This window comes from Nanorana parkeri, unplaced genomic scaffold (assembly GCF_000935625.1).
Source record: "Nanorana parkeri isolate BGI_ZX_2015 unplaced genomic scaffold, ASM93562v1 scaffold1731, whole genome shotgun sequence".
In the NCBI taxonomy this organism is placed as follows: Eukaryota; Metazoa; Chordata; class Amphibia; order Anura; family Dicroglossidae; genus Nanorana; species Nanorana parkeri.
Genome location: NW_017307999.1, coordinates 13,997 through 36,053, shown reverse-complemented (window position 1 = coordinate 36,053; position 22,057 = coordinate 13,997). Strand labels below are relative to the sequence as shown.

The window sequence follows — 22,057 nt, the reverse complement described above, 5'->3', positions numbered from 1 at the left end:
TATCTTCCACAAGAACTGACCTAAAAATCCCAAAAAGAGTGTTGATCCAGGGATTTCCTGGAACTCACTTAATACAGTTTTTTTTGTATTCTTCTACATTAACTGTAGCTTAAGTTCTAAATATGAAAGGTGCTTGAGTTATGCCGCACAGTAGTAGCACAAAAGCCCAGATTAAATTTGTATTCATGTAAACACACTTTTATCTTTATTTAAATTGTATTTTAGCCTAATTTTGAACCTGGTAATCTCAAAAAATAGGTAGGGGGAAGCTAGGCTGTCGATATCCATGTTTTATAAGGTCAAATGCAGAAGATACACCCTCCTGTTACTGTTAACCATACTGTTACATGGTTTGTTGATAGTTGGACTCTATTAGAATATGACTGGAACTGAAGTATTTCTTAGTAGAAGGGCCATTTTTTCTCAGCAAATCAATTTTCAAGCAAGAGTTTGGTAGTGCAGCATTAGTTTGGAAAAGGTATTAACTTGAAAACTTAGAATACAGGGCATTTAGTTGTGCAGTGTTGTGTTAAAGTCATTTTTTTAATTGTATCTTTTTTTACAGTATCTATAAGTACCCTAATCTGTTGGCTTTAACCCCTTCATGACTGAGCTTGTTTTTAGTTTCTGTTCGTAAATGACTGACACACTTTTGACATTTTTGCTGTGTGATTCTTCCACGTCAGTAATATACTTTCTTACAAAGTGCACCCACACATATTATATATTGTTTTTTAGAGGACAGATAGGGCTACATATTTATATCACATATGTGTGTCTAACGCCTCACTTAGGACAAATAAAATATAAAAAAAGAGGAAAAAACCGTTAAAAAAAAACACTTTTTTCCCAGTTTTGATTTGTAGTATTTTTTTTACAAAACCAGCACAGCTAAAAAAATGCAATAAATACATTCATTTATTTGTCCCTTATTTTATTTTATTTTTTACACATTTTTTTATTTTTTTTACACTTTTCACAATTTTTTTTTTTTTACACTTTTCACTTTTTTTTAACTTAAAAATGTTATTTTATTTATTTAATTATATCAAGCAGATTTTGTGAATTAATCTCACTGTTACTGCATGATAAATTAATAAATTTTTGGTTATTATCAGGCTGCTTCAAACTTCAGAACAGCCAATAATAAGTTAGTGACACTGATCCTGCAGCAGTTCAGGATTCAGCTGTTACTAAATGTTTTCTGATTGTTGCAACAACGATCAGCAAACAAACATTCTTCTTCCAGGAATAGATACATTGTAGGAATAGACACATTTTGTATCTATTCATGAAAGAAAAAAAAAAAGCCAGTATAGCTTGAGAGAGATATCTCTCGATCTATACGAGCTGTCAGAATGCCGGCAAAAGCCGGCATCTGTGTCCGCTTTGCTTTGACTCTCAGACACCCGATATTAAGGTATCGGGTGTCTGAAAAAGGTTAACCCTTTCATTAATGAATGCCTCTGTAGTAAGGGCAGCCATTAATGAATGTTAAAAGCTGATTCTCAGCGATTAACAGCCCTCTAAAGCAGCAAATAACTCGTCACGTACAGTGTACGTGACAAGTCATTTGGTCCCTTTGTGGCTGGACGTACAGTGTACGTCTCCCGTCACGAAGGGGTTAAGATGTCCATAAACAGGAAATTAGCACTGCAAGATTTGGCTGGATTCAGGGACAATTTCATGTTTATATGCACTGAGTGGACATGGCTGAACAAATGTAGTTAGAGATATATCAGCTGGACAATGTGGATAACCTTGTCCATTTGCTTTTGAACTTTCTGCCAGCTGAACAGCCTATTCCCAACAAGAATAGACATGAACACTCAGGTAGCCTAAGCAATTATGTGCATGATACAGACTCCATTCACTAATGTATAGATACATTTTGCGCCTTAGTATAAATTCCAGTAAGAATAAAATGTTTTACTCATACTTACTGACCAAACAATTTGAAAATTGTACCATTACAGTTTTATTATGATAAATATTTGCTTTAAGGCAACTTTAAGAGGTTGTAAAAAGTACACAGTCAATTCAAATAGCTGTATGTCAGCTACAAAATAGCTACAATGTGTGTCTTCAGTGAACTATTCTATATAATTTGTTAGAGATGTTTTAAAGCCAAATAGAATATCTTGTAAAATGTGACAGATTTAATGTTTATAGGTGTAAAACCAATGCATAATTCTTTTAAAATGAACTAAGCCATCTGCCTGTAGATTGCTCCTTAGACCACAGAAGGCATCTGTGCAATGCAAAATTAGTACCGGAACAAAGTATGTAACTGGCATATACAGCTAATTCACCTGCTGTCTAAACAAATGTCTACATTAAATAGTTTTTCTTTGAGAAAACACTATACATTTTCACACATGATATAAATAATATGTGCGGAGTAACTTGCAACATACAGATAAAATTAATTGCAATATGTTGCGAAAATAACAATTTTAGAACAATGTATCCTGTATACCTTGCCACACATTCAGTTCAAGCAACAGATGGTATTCTCAGAACACCATTTGACCAGCAACCAGGCATTTTTTGAATATGAGGGGGCTTGGGAACTGTGACTGTACTTTGATGCAAATCACAAGCCTTTACAATTAGATTGTGTGTTGCCTGTATGGGTTTTGTTAGTAGTTTAAATTTAGATTGATACAAACCCCTAACAGGTACTTTTTTATGTCTGCATTCAGCAGGTAGATTTCCATTCACTTCTCACCTTTGAAACCCAACAGGAAGTAAGAGAACATTTCCCCAAAGTAAGGAACATTCCTGGCTTAGGCAATTTTTACCAGAGCAATTGCTTCCATCAAAACATTTGCCCTAATTTCTTGCTCTCATAACTGTAGTCATATATGTCAGACCTGTATAAAACAAAAAGGCTGAGGAGGTCAACTACCTAGGTGCATGCTACTAAACTCGGTAGGCTAACAATAAACACTCATACAGGTGGTGACTTACTTTCCAGTTGGAGTGTCAGCAGGTATGTCTGAAGTGGATTGGCATCCAGGGTCTTTCTGCTCCAATGACAAAAGGTGAGGAACTGATCCTGAACCGTGGATGCGATAAGAGATTGCAGGCACACGTACTTGGCTGGCCAGGCCGAGCCACGGCAGCTGTAGAGGGAAGGAGTGGATGACTAATGGCTGAGGAACTCAGCTCACCATGTGTCTGCACGCCGTGCTCAGGAAAACTGAGCACGGCGTGGAGTGCCGACATTGCCCGCTGTGTCACTCTCTCCCCCAGACATAGAATACTGACACACAACATTCTGTGCACCCCTGACAGTTTTTCTGAGCACGGCGTATGGGTTTTCTTAGTGACTCAAACGCACACACCCACACACACATACTATGTTACTAATTCTTTCATAGTGCTGATTCCATGAGTTGGGGTAATTTTTGGCCATTTTTTCTTCTCCTGTAGCAGACACCTAAAAAAAGGCAAACACACTGAAGAGTTCTGTGGGCTGGCCTTGGGGATAGCAGGGGCCTGTGATTCTACTAGCTCCTCATAGTCAGTTTGCAGAGCTTTAGTTGATTTACTGGAGGAGGAAAAGGATTCATTAGCAGTAGGAGTAAGAAGAGAAAGGCTTTGTCAGCCACTTCACTCTTTCCTTTACTCTACTCCCTCGCCTACCGGCAGCCCGGTCAGGACTATCATTTGATTCTTAGCACTATCAAAGGTCAGGTTCCTGCCCTTTCTATCTTGTTTCAGAGACTGTTGGTCTTTCACTCCTTGTTTAAGATGATTGTACAGGGAATCTTCCATTTAGCTCCCCATGTTAATTCCCTCTGCACTTCAGCAGCACATTTGAGATATTCCTCTCTATGTATTCTTCTACCAGGTGTTTTTCCTTTTAGCCAGCAGCTCTGCAGGGTGAATGTCTGAGCTGGCAGCATTATCTTACAAGGAACCTTTTCTGGTTTTGCATAGGAGGGAGAAAGGGGAGGCAAAGGTCACATTAGCAAGGCTTATCATCTTCTACCTCTCCTTTTTGTTGTCATTTTGTTTTACTGTCCTTTTTTGGGGAAGGCAGGTAGTCTATGGCCATAGGATTCTATGTTTCATTTTTGCTTCTGCTTGCCATTTCCCTACCTGTAGAATTCCCCACCTCCACATATATGGTGGACTAACCAAGGTCCTTACATTCTGTGAAAACCACTGTACAGTATTTGTGGCTATTGTCTCTCAAATGTTAAGCTCTAATTTTATATACTGTTTGTAACACACCATTCAGTTTAAATGCATCTCCCAAGCCTGTGATTTAAAGGAATGGTGTTATCCCATGTTTTTCCCCACGTAGTTCTCAAAGTCTCATTAGAAGAACCCTCTGCCCACTGATATTTAAAAAAAAATGGCTTTGGTAAATGTGTGTTAAATGTCTGCCATGTTTCTAGCTCCCCATGCCCTGTTTGATAAGAGTTTGCCTATTAACCTTGAAAATGGCAGCATTTAGTATCAAGATTCTCCCCTCATAGACTTTCAGTGGGGTTTGCAGCTAAGGTTGGGTTTCACAGACTTTAAGCAGGATTTTGTAAACCCCCTGTGAATCAAACTCAGGCAAATTCCTGTATCCCTAAGCTAGCGTCTGTCTTGGAGTCACTGTGTTTGTCTGTGTGTAGGTGGGTGTAGCTGCATGATTATTACATTTTGGGACAGAAAATATTGGGAACATTTCTGATCATATCTGCTCTCAAGACACTGTGCATTGAAGTCTAAAGGGTGCAGTTGTGCCCAGGACAGTGAAGACTTGCCATTCTGGATGCAAACAAAACAGCACACCCATGGACATCAGATTGAGGTAAGTATGCATCTGCAGAGGAGCAGGGTGGGTTAGAATAGGTCAGTGTAAGGGAACAAAAAGGATAAATACACTCTGTATAAAAGTGAACTTTTCATTCTCAAGTGCTGTGCTGCAATAATTATGTATATTTATTATAGAAGTCAAAGTCCTAACTAAAGAATAGCCTGACATACTTCTGTGTATTTAAAAATCTCCCATGTTATGGCATCTAGGATGGACACAATGTGAACGTTTTAACGGCTTAATTTTATTTGTGTGGGCCGCACTGAAAAAAGCGGTGATTATCTTTTGTTTTTTTTGTCTACGCTCTCTAGGTTGTATGCCAGTGTATTACTGTGTTCAGCAATGATGAGTATGAGTGGTCCGTAAAACAGGTGATTTGTCAAACTTCCAAAGAGGGCAAATCATTGGTGCCCATTTAGCTGGAGCATCTGTAACCATAAGAGCCAAATTGTTTGTGTTTCAAGAGCAAACGTTTCGATAGTTATGACTGCATATACAAAACATGGCAAGCCTTCATCAGCGGAAAAGAATAGTATCCAAAAACAAAAACACTGGTTACAGCTCTTCCATGAATGTAATTGTTTGTGAAGTTCTCCAAGGACTGCTTTTATGGCAAACAAAATCTTCATGGTGGCAATTGAGTTCTGCTGTAGCTGTAATAGTTCTGGGTTGTTTGGCCACAATCCTTACTAGCATTTGAAGATTCCTTTCATTCAATTTTAGCTTTAGACTAGAAGTGTTAAGCATTCTGGATATACTTCACTGAACCTCAATCAAGATTTTTACAACTTCTAGTTGGTGTCATCACCTCCTAAATATTGTAGACATTGCAATGACAAGCTGGATGAGCTCTCTAGGCTTTGTGGTAGGCATAAGTCCACCTGGAGAAGTAACTAACAGTATATATCACAAGTATGTATGGTCGCCATCATTAACAGTTAATAGGCAATATTTTCTATAAAGTTTTAAAAGTGGCAATTCCCTGTAAATGTTTCCTACTGAGACCTGTAATTCTTATTCCATGTGTTTATTATTTTTCTTTAGGTACAAGAAAAAGGTAACCAGTTATTAAGAGATGTGAGGTGTAAACCTACAGTTATGGTTGTCAGAGACAATAAACAGCGTCAAACATTTGCGAAAGGTCTGATTAGTGTTTATTGAGCAAAAGCCATACCATACATTTCCAGTTTGTTACAAATAACCACCTGTGTGTTTTGTACCAATATCCCAATATAAATGTGTAATTTTCCCATTTAAAAATTCATAAAAAAGCATGGAGATTAAAAATTATGAATTAATCTGCCAAGTAAAAATTAATTTAATAATACAAGTAATATAGGGATTTTTTTGTCTTTGAAGATACATTAAGAAAAAAATTATAAAGCATAAGTAATAACTACACCATAAAAAATACATGCAAACATCCTGTAAATAAGTAACAAATGTGAACATATATTTTTTGTATTTGGCTCATGCAGTTTTTTATTTATTCCTTACTTCTCGTAATTTGCAGGGCTATTCACAAAAGGGTGAAGAATTTGGAGAAGGCAGGAGAAGTGAACAATCTAGGCCAAAATCGCTAATTTGGAAAAATTCTCCAATTCAGCTCACTTTCCAGTTCAGCAATGTTGATCTAGATTGTTTACTTCTCCTGCCTTCTCCAAACTCTTCACCCTTTTGTGAATAACCCTGTTAAAGGTGATGCATTTAAACCTGCCTTGATCAATGAAAGGAACTTTATTTTAAAAAATCTGCTTTGATTAAAGGAATTTAATTCAATTCAATGCGCAAGTGCACCAACATTTAGTTATCAAAAGGTGGGTTTTCTAACCATTGCTGACTAAACTATTTACTTTTTTAAACATGTTATGGATTTGTGAGCCCTGCTGAATAAATATATATAATTCTTGAAAAGTAATTGTATGACATTTGAGACACATGCAGGCTATATCATGCTTTTCAAACCTATTGCTATGTGGCTACAAAACAGCCAGACCCATTGCTGAATAACCATGTTTTCAGTTGACATATGGCCCCTTTAAAAGATCTTTCCATATTTAATTACACATTTTGTTTTTGGATAGAGTAGAGAAAGGGTAAAAACCTCTGTTTTTTTAATCACAATGAGAATATTTTCCTTCACTTTGTGTCCTGGAGACATAGAAAGGTCACTCATCTGACCAGGTGTGCCCATTGGAATATTTTCGCCTTTATTCCAGTTTTGGTGACAAATGTATTACATTTTCCATTACTTTCTGTCTCTTAAAAATATAGTGGGTCAATCTTTCCAGTGGGGACAGAGACACCAAATAAAAATGAAAAGGGGTTTTAAAATGTCCACAATATATATATATATTAATAAGTAAAATAAAAAAAACATTAAAAAGTTTAAGAAATTAACTTTTCAAACCCATGCATGCATTTTAATATAATAAATCCTGCAAATGTACAATTTTGTTTACAAAATACAATAATCATATTATATAGTTAAAAAATTAAGAGATGTAGGAAGCAACATTAGCAGCAAAAAAACAGTATAGCAATTTCAGAGGCAATAATAGCAAATATTTTAATTTCTTTCATACATATTGTAATATTACACAAACATAATAATCTATGTGAATTTCCAATTGGTAGTCCTTCAATATACAGTATATGCGATGGTCCTGAGGTGCAAGGCTCTAGCAGACAAATACAGTAACCTACAACAATTTGCTTTACTGAAGTCAGATCAGTTGGTGGCTATGAGTAATTAAGTTACCCATAGCATACCCAAGCACTTCCATTAACATTTTGCACTGTGCTATAAACAAGTCCAATAACATGTAGTCCAGTCCCTTCTATCAGTTTAAAACTGATATTTTTTTTCTTGTTGATAGTCATAAACAATCTGTTCAGCATGACCATGCATCTGTTAAAGCCCCTAATATGGATGTTTTAGCCTGATGACTTTTACAATATAATTTGATTCTGCGTTTATTTCTACTTCTGCCACAATCTCACCTTTTGGCATACCTGAACCCTGCACCTATTAATCCCATCCTATCCCATAATGATATTCATTGTTTGAAAATGAGTTTACTGATCTGCACATTATAACCAAAGTCATGATCTATATAGAAAAATGACAAAACAACTCAGGATTTAAATGTATGTGTATTTTTATATTAAAGTTATAGTTAATAGCATGGTTACTTCATATTAAAGCAAAAACAAATGTGGTAAGCGCACTACTGAGGATGTGAATTGATATAAGTAATGGTGTAAGGTGTTCAGTCTCCTGAACAGGTAGAGGAACCCTGTATACCAATTGAACAAATAAAAACACAAAAGAAGGAGCGCTACTACCAAAAATTAAAAGTGAGCGGAATGAAGTGAAACTTCGGGGGTTAGATAGTGAAAAGTTTTTTTTGTTCTCCTTTCTGGCTTGACAAAGAGGCATAGCCTCGAAACGCGTAGCCCATACAATTTATTTAGTGCTCCGCCCGAGAAGGAGCACTTTGCAGCCGTGATTATACTCACCATCTCCCCCACAAAGTTTCACTTCATTCTGCTGACTGCGGCAGCTCAACATCTGCAACAGAGCGGCGGCACTGACTTTTTCCCACACAGCCGCCGCTGCTCAGCCTGGCCAGCTGAACACGCACACTACCATCTACATCTGCGGAATTGCTCAATCTAAATCACAGCTGCCTACACAAAATCCAGCCAGAGGCTTCGCGATCTACCAGCCTTCTTCCATTGTTCCACCCTTACGACCACGCAGGAATTCTGTCCACAGTATAACCAATGCTGTCAAGTATTACTACCTCTGTCCAACAGTGAGTCAGCCGCCACTTCTTTCATATATGGTATCTATGGACTACATCCAACTAACAACCACTTTTAATTTTTGGTAGTAGCGCTCCTTGTTTTGTGTTTTTACTTAATATTAAACCTATTTTGCTTTTCTGAAATAATTACTTTTTTTCTATAAATCTATACAAATGACTTCCTATACTTTATTTGACTTCTGTTTAAAACTTTACTTTCTCATCTTGTGTATATTAACTGAACAAAAAGAGTTGCATATATAGTATTAAGTAGAATGTGTTAAAAGATGATAAGCAATACATTCAACTTCTATAGAAAAAAATAAGTAGCCCATAGGATGGGTGTAATTGAATCCCAGGAAGTTCCTGTTTAGTGTATGGATGTGTAGACCCTCTGCAGCGAACAGACTGAGAACTAATCTGGCCGGATGACCGAGGACACAGGTTAACACAGAGAAAAATCTGTGTTATCATCACTGCAAAATACAATAAATGTTGCTAATGGGGTGAGAAGGATAACAGGCTGCTAGAGTCTATATTAAATTAGAGAGAGATACATTCAAGCCATCAAGGCACGTGAGGGACAGGTTAGCGACCCCAACTTGCAGCCACAGCTTGTTGGTATTTAAATACTTCAGATCAGTAAAACATTGGATAAAAATAATACATTTTTTTTTTCATTAATACCCTGTATGCTTCCTGTTGGTGTGATGCAGTAAAATATATACACAAATAATGTAATTTTAAAATTAAAACATTTGAGCGGATATGTAGTTTCCCAGAGGTTAAAATTATATGTTATTATAAGCATGTGAAAGTAAAATTGATATGTATACTACAGAGGAGGTTAGCAGAGACATTTTAAAAGGGTTTCTACAACCCACAATGAAAAGATAAGGAGCAGATCAGATTACTTATTATCAGCTCCTGTCTACCAGTCTATTGTTGTTCCCTGTTTCATTTTATCCTGAGCAGTTATGTTTTAAAAAGAACATTTTTTGCAACCATACAATTCATTTACTTGAGATCAATGCTATATTAGTTCTTTTTAAGTTAAACTCCAGGCAAACAGTAAAATATAGAAATCAAATACATAAAAAGCAGCGGTTTTACCTGCCAATAAACGTGTATTTTGTCCATCCAAATCTGAGATTTACACAGTCTTGGCTGGCAGTGAATGAGACCTGATTTTTCACTGCTGCAGTTCAGTAACAGGTCTTTTCCCTGCCCTGTGACATGACAGTGAAAGGAGAAGAAGCACAGTAATGATCACATCTCTCTGTCACTCTCATATGCTCTCTCCTCATATTAGCATGCTGTTTGCAACTGATGCACAACTTATTGGCTCCTTGTGCTTCTTCTACTACTGTACAGGCATTGCAAGTCAAACTGAGGTACTTGCATTAACTGCACTGCTTGCATTAAAAAAATACAGGATTTATTTTTAATTACAGAGCTATATTAATTTGTGCATTTGGTATTTGCCCAGAGTTGAGCTTTAAATTCCTTATAGAAAAACGTAATGAACAAAGAAAAAAAAATTAGAGAACTGAAAAAAGTAATAGTTTCAAATCATAATTTAAATTTAATACTATAGTGGTTTCTTGGTATATGTTTTTTAAATATACAATTTATTGGTTCGCAGAGTCCAATGATTAGCATTTAATTAAGCTATTACACTTAAAATGAAGTTCCTACACTTAGCAACTTTTTTTTGCCTTCTCTGTGATAGACAGAGATGAACATGTAATTGTTTTAATTTGATTGTGCTTAAGATCTGGACTATTCATTGTATCTTCATTGCAGAATCAGTCTAAAAAGAATTTCACAAAGCACATTCTCCTGTTATAAAAAATATATCTTCTACCCGTTTTTTTGTTGGCTGATCTTCGAGTGGCGGTTAATTACATTGTTTCTTCTATTTCATTTCTGTTGCTAACTTCTGTACTCATTTGCCTTCGCGGTCTTAATGTTTCTTTCAAGGATATATCATCAACTTGCTTTTCTTCCTCCTCATTGGCTTCTTCCTGAATCCACTGTGGTAAGCAGTCTTGATCTGAATTACTTCTAACGTACCCAGGCAAGTTCACATGTCCATCAGCTTGTTTGCTGACACTTCGATTGACTTTGCTGGAGATTAACACCATACGCGAACTGGTTACCATATGTGACTGGCTGCTAGTGCTGTGGGTCATATTTGTCAAGACAGAGCCATACCTGAAGTTCCCACAGTGTGTTGTGCTTTTCCAATCAAAAGCAAGGTTCCATCTGGTCCATGTTTTCTTAATTTCTGTCTGCACCTAATATTGGAAGGAATTGAACATATTTAGTTGCTTGGTTGTAATATATAGTCATATAGTTGAAATAACCTAAAGCATACTGAGAGGAATTTATCAAAACTGGACCAGACAAAATCTGGAACAGCTGTGCACAGCAACCAATTAGCTTCTCTCTTTCATTTTCAAAATCTTAACTGAACAAACTTAAGAGTGAAGTTGATAGGTTGCCATGGACAACTGCTCCAGATTTTGTCTGCTCCAGTTTTGATAAATCCCCCCTACTGTAGCTAAACCCAAAAACAGAAATGTAATATATTGCAGCTTACAAGTACTTAGATGTGATAGCTGCATTAGTTTTCTTTAAGTTAGCTTTTCATTAGTTTCTTTCAGGCTAAGAACATTTTCAGCAAGTAGAGAAATAGCTGTTATTTTTGCCATAGATGGCGTGTACTTGTTACTTCTTGTGAGCTGAACAGATAGCAAAAGAACCTTATGTTTCTTATGGACAAGAGCCTCCATGTAACAGAGATCAGCAATGACAAGCATGTTTGAAGTCTAGCCTGGGTGGCAACCATGACTCCCTCCATAGATACAGGGAAGGAGTAAACATCCATGGACAGAAAGTATGTTATATACAGGATTATCAGGTGACAATAAAGGGAAGAAAAAAACCCCCCCCCCCCCAAAAAAAAAATGTAGCCACCACAACTAAGAACTAGTAGCTGCTATTTATGACATTTTTGGTTTTGGGTTTAGATATGCTTTAACGTTACGCCTATAACAAGAAAGTTTCGAATATGAAAGTAATATTAAAGTCTAAAGGTTTTTAAGCTTTTTCAAATTCTGATGAAGTCACTTACAATGGATGCTGCTCCTTGAAGTTAAAGAGTTTTAGGGTGGCTCCTTTCCCTTGCAGGGTCCTATGGAGCCACCCTTGTGTGTGCTAGTTAGCCGTGTGTGTCTCCAGAAACACACAGGCACAGCAAGGTAAGCCACTTCCCTGCTCCCAGCTCCCTGCTCTTCCATTCCCCCTTCCATGTTAGTAGATAGACAGCTGCTGGAAATTGTGCTGCCCCCTTGTACAGGACAGGAAGTTTGGGGAAGTTGATTTGACAGGGCTGGAGCCATCTGTTCAGATACATGATCACTGTAAGTGCTTGGGCAAAAATTTAAAAAAATACTTTACTGGGCAATGTATATTTGTTTGATCTGGATTCATTATTGAAAAAAAGGTTTGAGACTTTAATATTACTTTCATTAGCAGCTAAAAGGTAAATTATACCTTGCAGATTTGTACAAAGGAAAAAAACGTTTAGAAGAGTGAAATTAAACTGTAACTAACTCCTTAACGTGTAGATCCACTTGTCCTGATACTCAAAATAGAGCTAATTTCAGTTGATTTATTCAAGTGGTAGAGATTGTTAACTTAGCAAAGTACATGATTTCTTAAAAAAAAATGAATATTAACTTGTATTAGTGAATTAGATGAAGCTATAAAAACCTAGAATAACCATTCACATTTTTTGGTGCACCAGACAGGATAATTGAAGGGAGCACAATTCAGTCTTTCGAAATTATATCAATACTTCAGGGGACATTGTTTGGAACTGCACAAGTACAACCCTTTGTAAGAAGAAAGTAAACTGCTGATAGAATTGGAACTACATAGAAATGTCTGAGAATGTTTAATAAACTCATATCCGACATCAGTTCTTGTTCTCATTTGACATTTTGACAGGATAGCCAGTGATGTGAATGAAAATGTAAGCATTTCATAACGTCATAACCTCACACTGTATTCTGTTTTCTCAGCACCAGCACAGCTATAAATATATATATATATATATTTTCTGTATCCAAGTTATTAGAAAGCTCATAAAGACAGTTCTTTCATATTCGTTTATCTAGCAGAGATCAATTATTTAAAAAGAAATATATGTTTATACATGTAGGTATGTTTATCAATTATTTGTGAATAAATATGAGTAGAATGCCTTGACATAGATTTCATAATGTGAAAATGATCCTGGGCTGCTTTGTTACATTTTGTGAAAAAAAAAGAACTCACAAAAGAATAAAATACCTAATGAATAGTGCCGCTTCTTCAGATTTCATGATTTATGTCTTTCACCCACCCACTTTCTTTTTATACTGCTTGCAATTCAAGTCTACTGTAATGGGGAAACTGCTTTAACACATTTAAGGAGTCTATCACTTTATATCTTGTTTTCATCTATTTCTCCAGGCAACTTTTTTTTATCATGTCACCATTATGCTTATACCTTTTCTCTAAGTTACAATGCACATATAATTTGCACAATATCTGTCAGACTGTCATTAACAAGCAGCAGCTGAGGGTGCCAGCCCTTTGATTGCAATCCTGCTATCTTAGCTCCACCACTTTTTCTGTCTCTTTGTATATAGAAATAATTTTAATTCTTTGTTTTGTAATTTCCAGTAACAAACTTTACATTTCTTGGCATCTGTAAATATTTACAAACAATCATTTAGAATATAGCATTTTACAGTCTAGGATAATGCATTGCAATCATACTTAATGCACAGTTTTAGCACAACACAGTTTATCTAGTTCAATCAAGCAAGTTTGTATAATTTTTTTTCTTCTGTCCCCTGAGACCATTGGATTTTCTACCATCTGTCAGTCTGCTAGTTTTATTACGATTGACATCTGCAGAAATGTTAACACATAGAACAAAATATATCAAAGGAAGCATTATCAACATAATTTTAGATGTTTTAGCTCCTGGTTCACAATGCCTTTTATGAAACTTCCCTATAATACTATACTAAATCAAAACATGTCCTTATAATAATATATTTTTTGCTTACCACTTTATGTATAATACATGTTATAATTTATACCCATAAGTAGTACACAGTAAGAGAAAAGAAGCACAAAAAATATAACATAGAATTTGCGGCACAAAAGAATACATAAGTAAGCAATGTACAATACAAATGCAACTTGCATGTATCTAGGAATATACAATTACAAATCGTAATCATCCATTAGAAATCATACAATAAGCCCTGAATGTCATATGTGAATGTACATGAAAATATAAAAAGGGGTTTCTGGCAGGGTGGGCCAAGGCACCCCACATTTGCCCAAATGTGCACACAGTAAAAACAATATAAAATAACAGAGCTATGCAATTTGTCCAGTAGCACATATTAAAAAGAGAAGAGAGTCTATAGAATAGTAGAACACATATTGTAGAGAAGCCAGAGAAAAGGGAGAGGAACCCATAAAATGTGAATAGAAAAAAGGGGGTGAAGGGGGGTGTAATGAAATTGACTCCAGAATCATCCATTATAGGGTCAGATTGAAAGAGAAGCCAACCAAGTGCCCTAAAATAGGGTGCACCAGAAGGCCTTGTAGGTTAGTGGTCAGGACTTAAAGTAATTCCTTTAGAACTAGGCAATAGGGTAGGTCCCAGAGATACATTTCACCTTGTAGATTAGGTCACATTCCTTTTACACACTCACTCTGCTATACAGTAGATAGGAGCCTTCAGTTCTCCATTGACTTGCAATAATGGTACGTGCAGCTGACATCAAATGACATACAAGATCCTTTGTAATTAATTTATAGGATCCTGGTAGTATAGACAACAGAGTGATGCAAAGGTCAGGTTGGAGGATCGTACCCATGATCTTATTATAAATTGCAAATATTTTATTCCAAATGTGAATGATTAAGGGGCACAGTCCCCAGATATGACGCATAGTTCCCGCTCCATGTAAACACCTCCAGCAATGGTCTGATGCCTCAGAATCAAAAATATGATTCTTGCAAGGGAATCCATACTTCCTGGAGATGATCTTATAGTTACATTCTAATGTTTGGCGGATAAGGACAATTTGTATGTCAAGGAGAGGGATTTATTGGGACACATAGGATGGTCTCTGCTTCTGCGTTAGGTATCACTCAGTAAGAGGTCTCTGCAAAACATTAGAAGATTTAGGAGAGGAAAGAAAAGTAGATGGCTGAAGCCAAATAAGCCAAGTGAACTTTTGGAAACTCAATAGGGTGAATAAATAGAAAAAGGGGGTAACTTACCTTCACAGGGTTTGAACAAGCCGGATGTTGTTAGAACTAGACCCATCAGAAAAGTATATGCAATGGAAGGGGCAGGATTTGAAAACAAAAGGGTCATAGCGCCCAACTACAAAGATAAAAGTTCCTTCCCAAGGAGGGGAATCCTTCCATGGTGGCTCTGAGGAAGGGGGCTTGTCCCTGACAAGTGTTCAGCCTTGATATACTGCAGATCTAAGCAGTCAGCATATGTTAGCTGCATCATACAAAGAACTGCAATGTGCTTAAAACTAATCCTTAATTACCCTATACCACATACACATCCATCTATAAACAATTATTGCATATATATATTGCCAGATGTCTACACATATACAGATGTCAACATATACAGTATATAACACATATATAACTTAAACCCCTTAACATATATTCAACCAGTGATCACATATAGTGCTCATAACAGATTATTCAGTCCTCTTATCATAAATTGTGCCCCTTTATCCATGTGATCCAAACGCTGTGGTTTATCTCCTATATGCAATAAATATATGTGATGGTCCATAATTTCCTCTGATGATCTCTGCTGTGTTTAGAACACAACTGCCATTTTCTGACCATCATATCAATGAATGGTCAAGGGTTGCATGGTATGGTGGTGTTTTCTTCTGTCCTTCACCTTCACTGTCCAATTTCTCTTGTTCAGTATTCTCCCTTTTTGGTACCATCAGTGTGTCACATGATCTCCTTTATCCTTTATTACTAATATATATATATATATATATTTCCACCAGGTTCAAAGAAAATACAAAAAGATGCTCAAAGTGTAGCAAGTTTAAAAACCACTGTATTTAAAATAGTTTAAAAGCACTCACATGAATCATTAGTGTAACATACAAAGCTCCATGCACTCACTGCTTCTTGGTTGTGATAGTTTCTCACTTCCATCTGAATGTTTTTCCCTTCCGTTGGAACCTAATGATGTCAGCATGAACCTGCCTATCTGATGCGTTTCATCACTCTGGACTTCTTCCTAGGACCGCGAAATAAGCTGTAAATGGTGCAAAAAGTATATGGAAGGTCTGATATGTCCCACAGAATCACCAGCTGTCCATTATAGTGAACCTGTAGCTGAAATTGGAAGCCCGAAAGATATGGGATATCAGAGCTTTCATCAGGGGCTTGGCTGCTCTTCACAGGGCAAATGTTTGTCTAGATAAGTCAGGCAAGAGAGAAATATGAGTGCCATCAAAGTCAATAATTTGTTTCTGTCTAACCAGAGCCATGATATCTTTCTTCAAACGAAAATAGAGTTAGTGGCACATTACATCCTGAGGCCTATTGCGATCAGGATTCCTCAGTCCCTGTGGTCTCTATCAAAAAGTAGGTGTTGATCTGGTAATCTATCCAATAGAGAATTAAATACATGCTGGAGAGCCGGGATCAGATCTTGAGGGCCTGTAGCTTCCGGTAAGCCTCTTCCGGGGATGTTATTTCATAGATTCTTATTCTCCAGGTCATCAATGGAAAAGATAGCATAGTTTAGTCTATGGGTATGTTTTCGACACAGAGCTGGCACAGTAGCCAGTCTGGTTTGCAAGATTGCCTGTCTCTGCTGCAATGTAGAAACAGTGGCCTGTGTTGGCAGACCATTCTCTCCTCTTCGGCTGTATCTTCGGCTCAGCCGAAGCATATGCGTTTGGCTGCTGTAGGGGCTATTGTGAATAGCCCCTACAGCAGCCCTTTGGTTCGGCTGAACTGAGTGCTTCTCGTGGGCCAAAGGATTAGCCAAAGGTTTGGCTTAATCCTTCGGCTCCTTAGTGAATCACCCCTATGTTACTGCTAAGTCCCTGAGTGAATATTTATTTTTAATATTAAGAACTAAATGTAACATTCAAATGGCAGAATGTTATTATCATCATCAAGATTTTAAAACATGTTATCATCAACTTTATTTGTTTTCAATGACAGAGTCTCCAAAAGCAGAACTGCCATGGGAAATCAAATACATTTGACAGTTTTAATAATTCTAAATATCTACTGACAGGGAACATGTAAGAAATACTTATAATCCCTTGTTTTATACAGTAGCAAGAGCCAGAGACAATATTATTTCTTTTTTTAAGTTTCCCCTTAAATTGTTAATTCAGATTTGCATGCTTGAAGTGGATGCTTGCTTCATATATCTCTCTCTTTATTGGACATCCACTGAATTTAAAACATCTCCAAGATGCTGAGGAAGCCGGCACCAATTCGACTCTTACACAAAAAAGATGTCATGGTCCTTCATGTCATGATTTGTACACAATATTGGACCAATAAAATTGAGGGGAAAAGTAAACGCTTGGCAAATTTTTGCAATCGACAAGTTTGAATTTTCATCTAACAATATGGATCAAAAGCAGTATTTTAACAGTAGAGATAACATTTAATTTATACAGGATAGCAAATTTCACTACTTATGTATCATCTATGATGTGCAAGAAGGGTAAGAGCATGTTAAAATATAAAGCTAAGATAAAAGAAATGAAAATGATTTGTACTTTTGTGTACGTTTGCCGTTTTGCATTTAATTCAGATTAAAAATCAGAAATAAAATGTTAATGGGATCTTATGAACTCAATGGTAAACTAAACTGCATGTAACTATGGAAGAGTTTAAATACACCAAAACATTTTTTATGGCTGGAACCCAAGACACCTTGCTTCAGCAGGCAAGTGTTTGCCTAACAATGTTGAAAAAAGAATCCCATGTGTTCGACCCATAGAATTGTTTTCCTTATGCTTTGAATGCTTCACACACCTAGGTTTTCACATACAGAAATGTATATTGAAACCTCACAAAAGATATACTAGTGAGCCACTTGTAAACTCTTCCAGATTACCCCTTATCTGTCAACTGTTTCCCAAGGCCAATTTAACATGAATCATTAGCTTTAGCCCTCATATAAAGGATACTGCATTGCGTATATAAAGTAGATATATACTACAGGTCGGTGGCTGTTTTGCACATGTAGTCCTTCCTTCCTTCTTTTTGCTTCCCTTCCTTCCTTCCCTTCCTTTCCCTCCCTTGGTTTCTTTCCTTCCCATCCTTACTTCCTCTTGTCAAAATGCTTTTTCAATTACTTTACATGTTATACTTTTAAAATTACATCTTACCTCTCCATTGCAGTAACAATAGATTATTGATACGAAGAAACCCTGTAAAAAAACAAATACTCTATTAATGAAAATTGATATGAAAGCCATGAGCACTGTAACATTAAAGTATATTAACATATTATAATAAAAATAAAGTTTTAATATTGCATAGGCACCTACAGGTAGAATTTGTTTTATTATCAATTACAGCATACAGGAGACTGATATACTAAAGCCAAGAACTTTAAAGAAAAGCTCCGGGATTTTTTATTAACCCTTGCAGTGGGGCTACCACCTCACTGCAAGGGTTAAGTGCTTGTTTGTGTCTAGCTGCTAAAAAAAACAAAGTTATACTCACCCAAAGCTCCAAGCCAGCCAGCTGTCACAGTGCCCCCTCAAGCATGCTCCATGCTGACCAGCTGTCACAGTGTTCTTTCATGTCTTTCTCCCCCTCCCTGCAGCATTGGAATCTTCCTCAGCATCCTCACGTCTATACACTGTGTATAGACATGATGATTTATGGGTAGACTACTGCAGAGAAGGGGAGATATGCTGGAAGGAATGGGCTAAGAAGAAGCTTCCTCAGAACTTCAAGTGAGCATAACATTTTTTTTAACCTAGACACAATGAGCGCTTAACCCTTGCAGTGCGAGGGTAGCCCCAATGCAAGCACTGCAATGGTTAATAAAACAAATTCCTGGAGTTCTTCTTTAAAGTTAACTTGGCCTTGACTATGCACATTAAAGTATTAACATAATCTTACCAAGCAGTAAAAGTACTTCAAAACAAGCCATTATTTAACTTTGTAGTTAAAGGGATTGTGGAACAATTCAACGTCATAGTTCACAGCAACAGCATGGTTTTTCTATGGGCAGCAGAATATTGAATTTCTCATATAAACAAACACCACCTGTTTCTAAACTGTTAGAAACTGACTGAAACCCTACTTTAACCACTTCAGCTGTCACAACTGTACACCCCCTATGGTCCAATCGCTGCAGCAAATTTTACATATCTGCTATGGGTTTTATTTGGCAATCACTTTGTCATTCCTTAAGATAAAAAAAAATAATACATATATCTTTTTTAGGACAAAACAAGGCTTTTTTGGGATATTTTCTTGCAAAAATTATTTTATTTTTTATGCAATTCATGGACAAAAAAGTTATAGAACTAAAAAAAAAGCACATACTTTATCTACTTTGATCAGTGTTAGCTAAAAAAATATATTACTACACATTTGTCTTTTTGTTTAAATTACACTAAAATTATGATTCTGTCAGAAAGCATTGCAAAGTTATTTACAAATGAAATACAGGCTTTTAAAATGTGACACATTAAAATTAATAAGTAAAAACATTTAAATGAAAAAAAGTTTTAATATTAATGGTTATACAAATGGAAATAAATAAACCATCAGGAAAATAATAGTTAAGAGGGGAAGTGATTAATTAGGGATCATTAGGATTAGCTAGGTCTAGTAAGGGGTTAAATAAAAACAAGTTTTATTTAAAAAAAATTACTTGTCAGATTGCTTTAACTGTCATCGTATGCAAAGGGAATCCCTTTGATCTGCAGATGAGTGAAACTGAGTAAATACAAGCATAGCGATGTTACATCATCTCTCTATCTCACATCTGGATCATCTTTATAAACACTGTGTCAGTCAGTTTTTGACAGCAAAAGCTATTAGAGCTGCTTTTCGTATACATTAGCACATTGACAGCTGGGAATTGATGATAAATGTGAGGGGGGAGCAGAAGGACAGGATGTACTAAGGATGCTACCATGAAGTTTATTTGAGCATTTGTAACATATGTCCACAAGGGTAAAATATCTGTTTTACCTTTAGGGATTTATTACTTCACAGCACATGCAGCTATAGAGGTCAGGGATGGCTTGTTTTAAAGCTCTTTTACTGCCTGTTAAGAACTTGTAAATACAATAATGCTCATAGTCTACAAACAGGTGCACTTTGACTATTATTTACTAGACATGTGCACTGCCAAAAAATTTGTTTAGTTTCCTTTTAAATTCGGATTTGTGTTATTTCGTTTTTCGGGATTCGGGTGTGAAAGTCAATTCGGATTCGGAATTTGGATTTGGACGAAATTCGGTAGCGGTAGTTGGAACGTTCGTTTCGTTTTCTGTTCTTATTCGTTTCGTTCGTTCGTTTGCAGCAAAGTGACATTTGAGGGGGAAAACATATTTTTCTCCTTCTCTAATGTCACTTTGCTCCAACGAACGAAACGAATAAGAAACGAATAAGAACCGAAAACGAAACGAACGTTCGAACTACCGCTACCGAATTTCGGAAATGGAAATTCGGATTCGTTTGCATTCGTTATGTCTGTAATTCGGAATTCGGATACATCCGAATGTCCGAATTTCCGAAAATTTGTCCGAATTTCGATTCGGAAAGAAACGAATCGCACATGTCTATTATTTACAGCAGTACTATACTGTATATATTACCAGTTGGGATGTACTAATACCGATACAAGTATTAGTAGTAGTGCCAATACTGGGCATTTTCACAGTATTGGCAGTACTCGTGCTTGTAAAAATGCTCCAAAACTAAGCGCTGATACCAGTGCTTTACATTTTTAATCTGATTTGGCTGCCGTAAGGTCCCACGCTTGCTGGGAACCTCGCAGCGGCTGTTTACAGCACCAGTCAAGCCACACATCTCTTCCTTCCTGCCACCTGCACCCACCCGCACAGCCCTGGTGGGACCATGCACACAACCATGTTGAGACCCACACAGAGCCCTGGTGAGACCGTACAGCTCTGATGAGACCCTGCACACAGTCCTGGTGAGACACTGCACACAGAGCTGGTGAGACCCTGCACTCAGCCCTGGTGAGACCCTGCACGCAGCTCTGGTTAGACCCGCACGCAGCCGTGGCAAGACCCTGCACGCAGCCCTGGTGAGACCGCACAGCCCTGATGAGACTCTGCACGCAGCCCTGATGATGCAGCCCTAACTGCAAGATAACTGGCCAAGACCTAATCTAGACTGCCACATCTGCATTGTAATTAAATTTTTCTTATAATGCATGCATCCTATTATGCTGAGGGAGGGCTCTCTATGTGTATCTCAAGGTGTTATTTTGAATCATGACTGGCAGGGACAACTTCAGTGGTTGCCCCAGGCGGCATCTCACTGGGCCATGTGGGGGGTTGCCCACCGCCCCTTTTCCAGCCAGAGTGTTCCAGGTTGGTAGGCACTCTTAGCAACCTGTGATTCTTGGTCCATCATCCTCTCCAGTCCAGCTCACCGATGCCACTGGTGGCCAGGAGCTGAGCAGGCTCCTGGCCACCAGTGACATCAGTGAGTTTGGCATGATGCCAGAGTTATAGCCAGAGGTACCATGCACCACCAGGACCTGCCCATCCCTGCCCCAGTGCTGGATTTCCGTCAAGGCCACCAAGGCCTCGCCTCGGGAAGGCAGGCATTAGAGGGGCAGCATAGCCGCCGGGCGGGTTGATTTTTTTTCTACATTTAGCCCTGCTTTGTGCAAGCAGGGCTAAATGTACAGCTGCCAGTTTTGTACAAGCGATCTTGGCGATGTTGCCAAGATCAATTTTATGCAGCCTGCAGGTTCACCCCCACTCCATGGTCCGCTCTTCTGAGCGATCCAGGACCACGGCAATCACTGCAGGATGGAGAGCGGGGAGCAGAGCGAAGAGCCCTCCGTTCTCCGTTCTGCTCTGTGTAAACAGTGAGAGGGGAGAGCTGCACTCCCACCCTTCCCCTCTCAGCTGTCACAGGAGTTCCAGTACAGTACTGTGCTAGAACATCTGTATTGGAGGTGACAGGTTCCATAAAGCGAACACACAGAGGCTTGTTAGCTCCTGTGTGAGTGCAATAAAGTTAAGTAAAATATAAAATAAATAAAAAATAAAAAAAAATAGTAAAAAATAATTTCAAAAATAAATAA

At 37.4% G+C, this 22,057-nt stretch overlaps 1 protein-coding gene across 1 annotated transcript in view; it reads right to left on the bottom strand.

Annotated features, from left to right (window-relative positions):
* Positions 1-10,538: 10,538 nt before the first annotated feature.
* LOC108799462 (parathyroid hormone 2 receptor-like) overlaps positions 10,539-22,057 on the bottom strand; it is a 24,163-nt gene continuing 12,644 nt past the window's right edge. The window contains exons 4-5 of the mRNA XM_018571323.1: positions 18,132-18,173; positions 10,539-10,934 (exon numbers count right to left, since the gene is read on the bottom strand). Of these exons, the coding sequence (XP_018426825.1) occupies positions 10,539-10,934; positions 18,132-18,173 (438 nt within the window). The remainder of the gene's footprint in view (positions 10,935-18,131; positions 18,174-22,057) is intronic.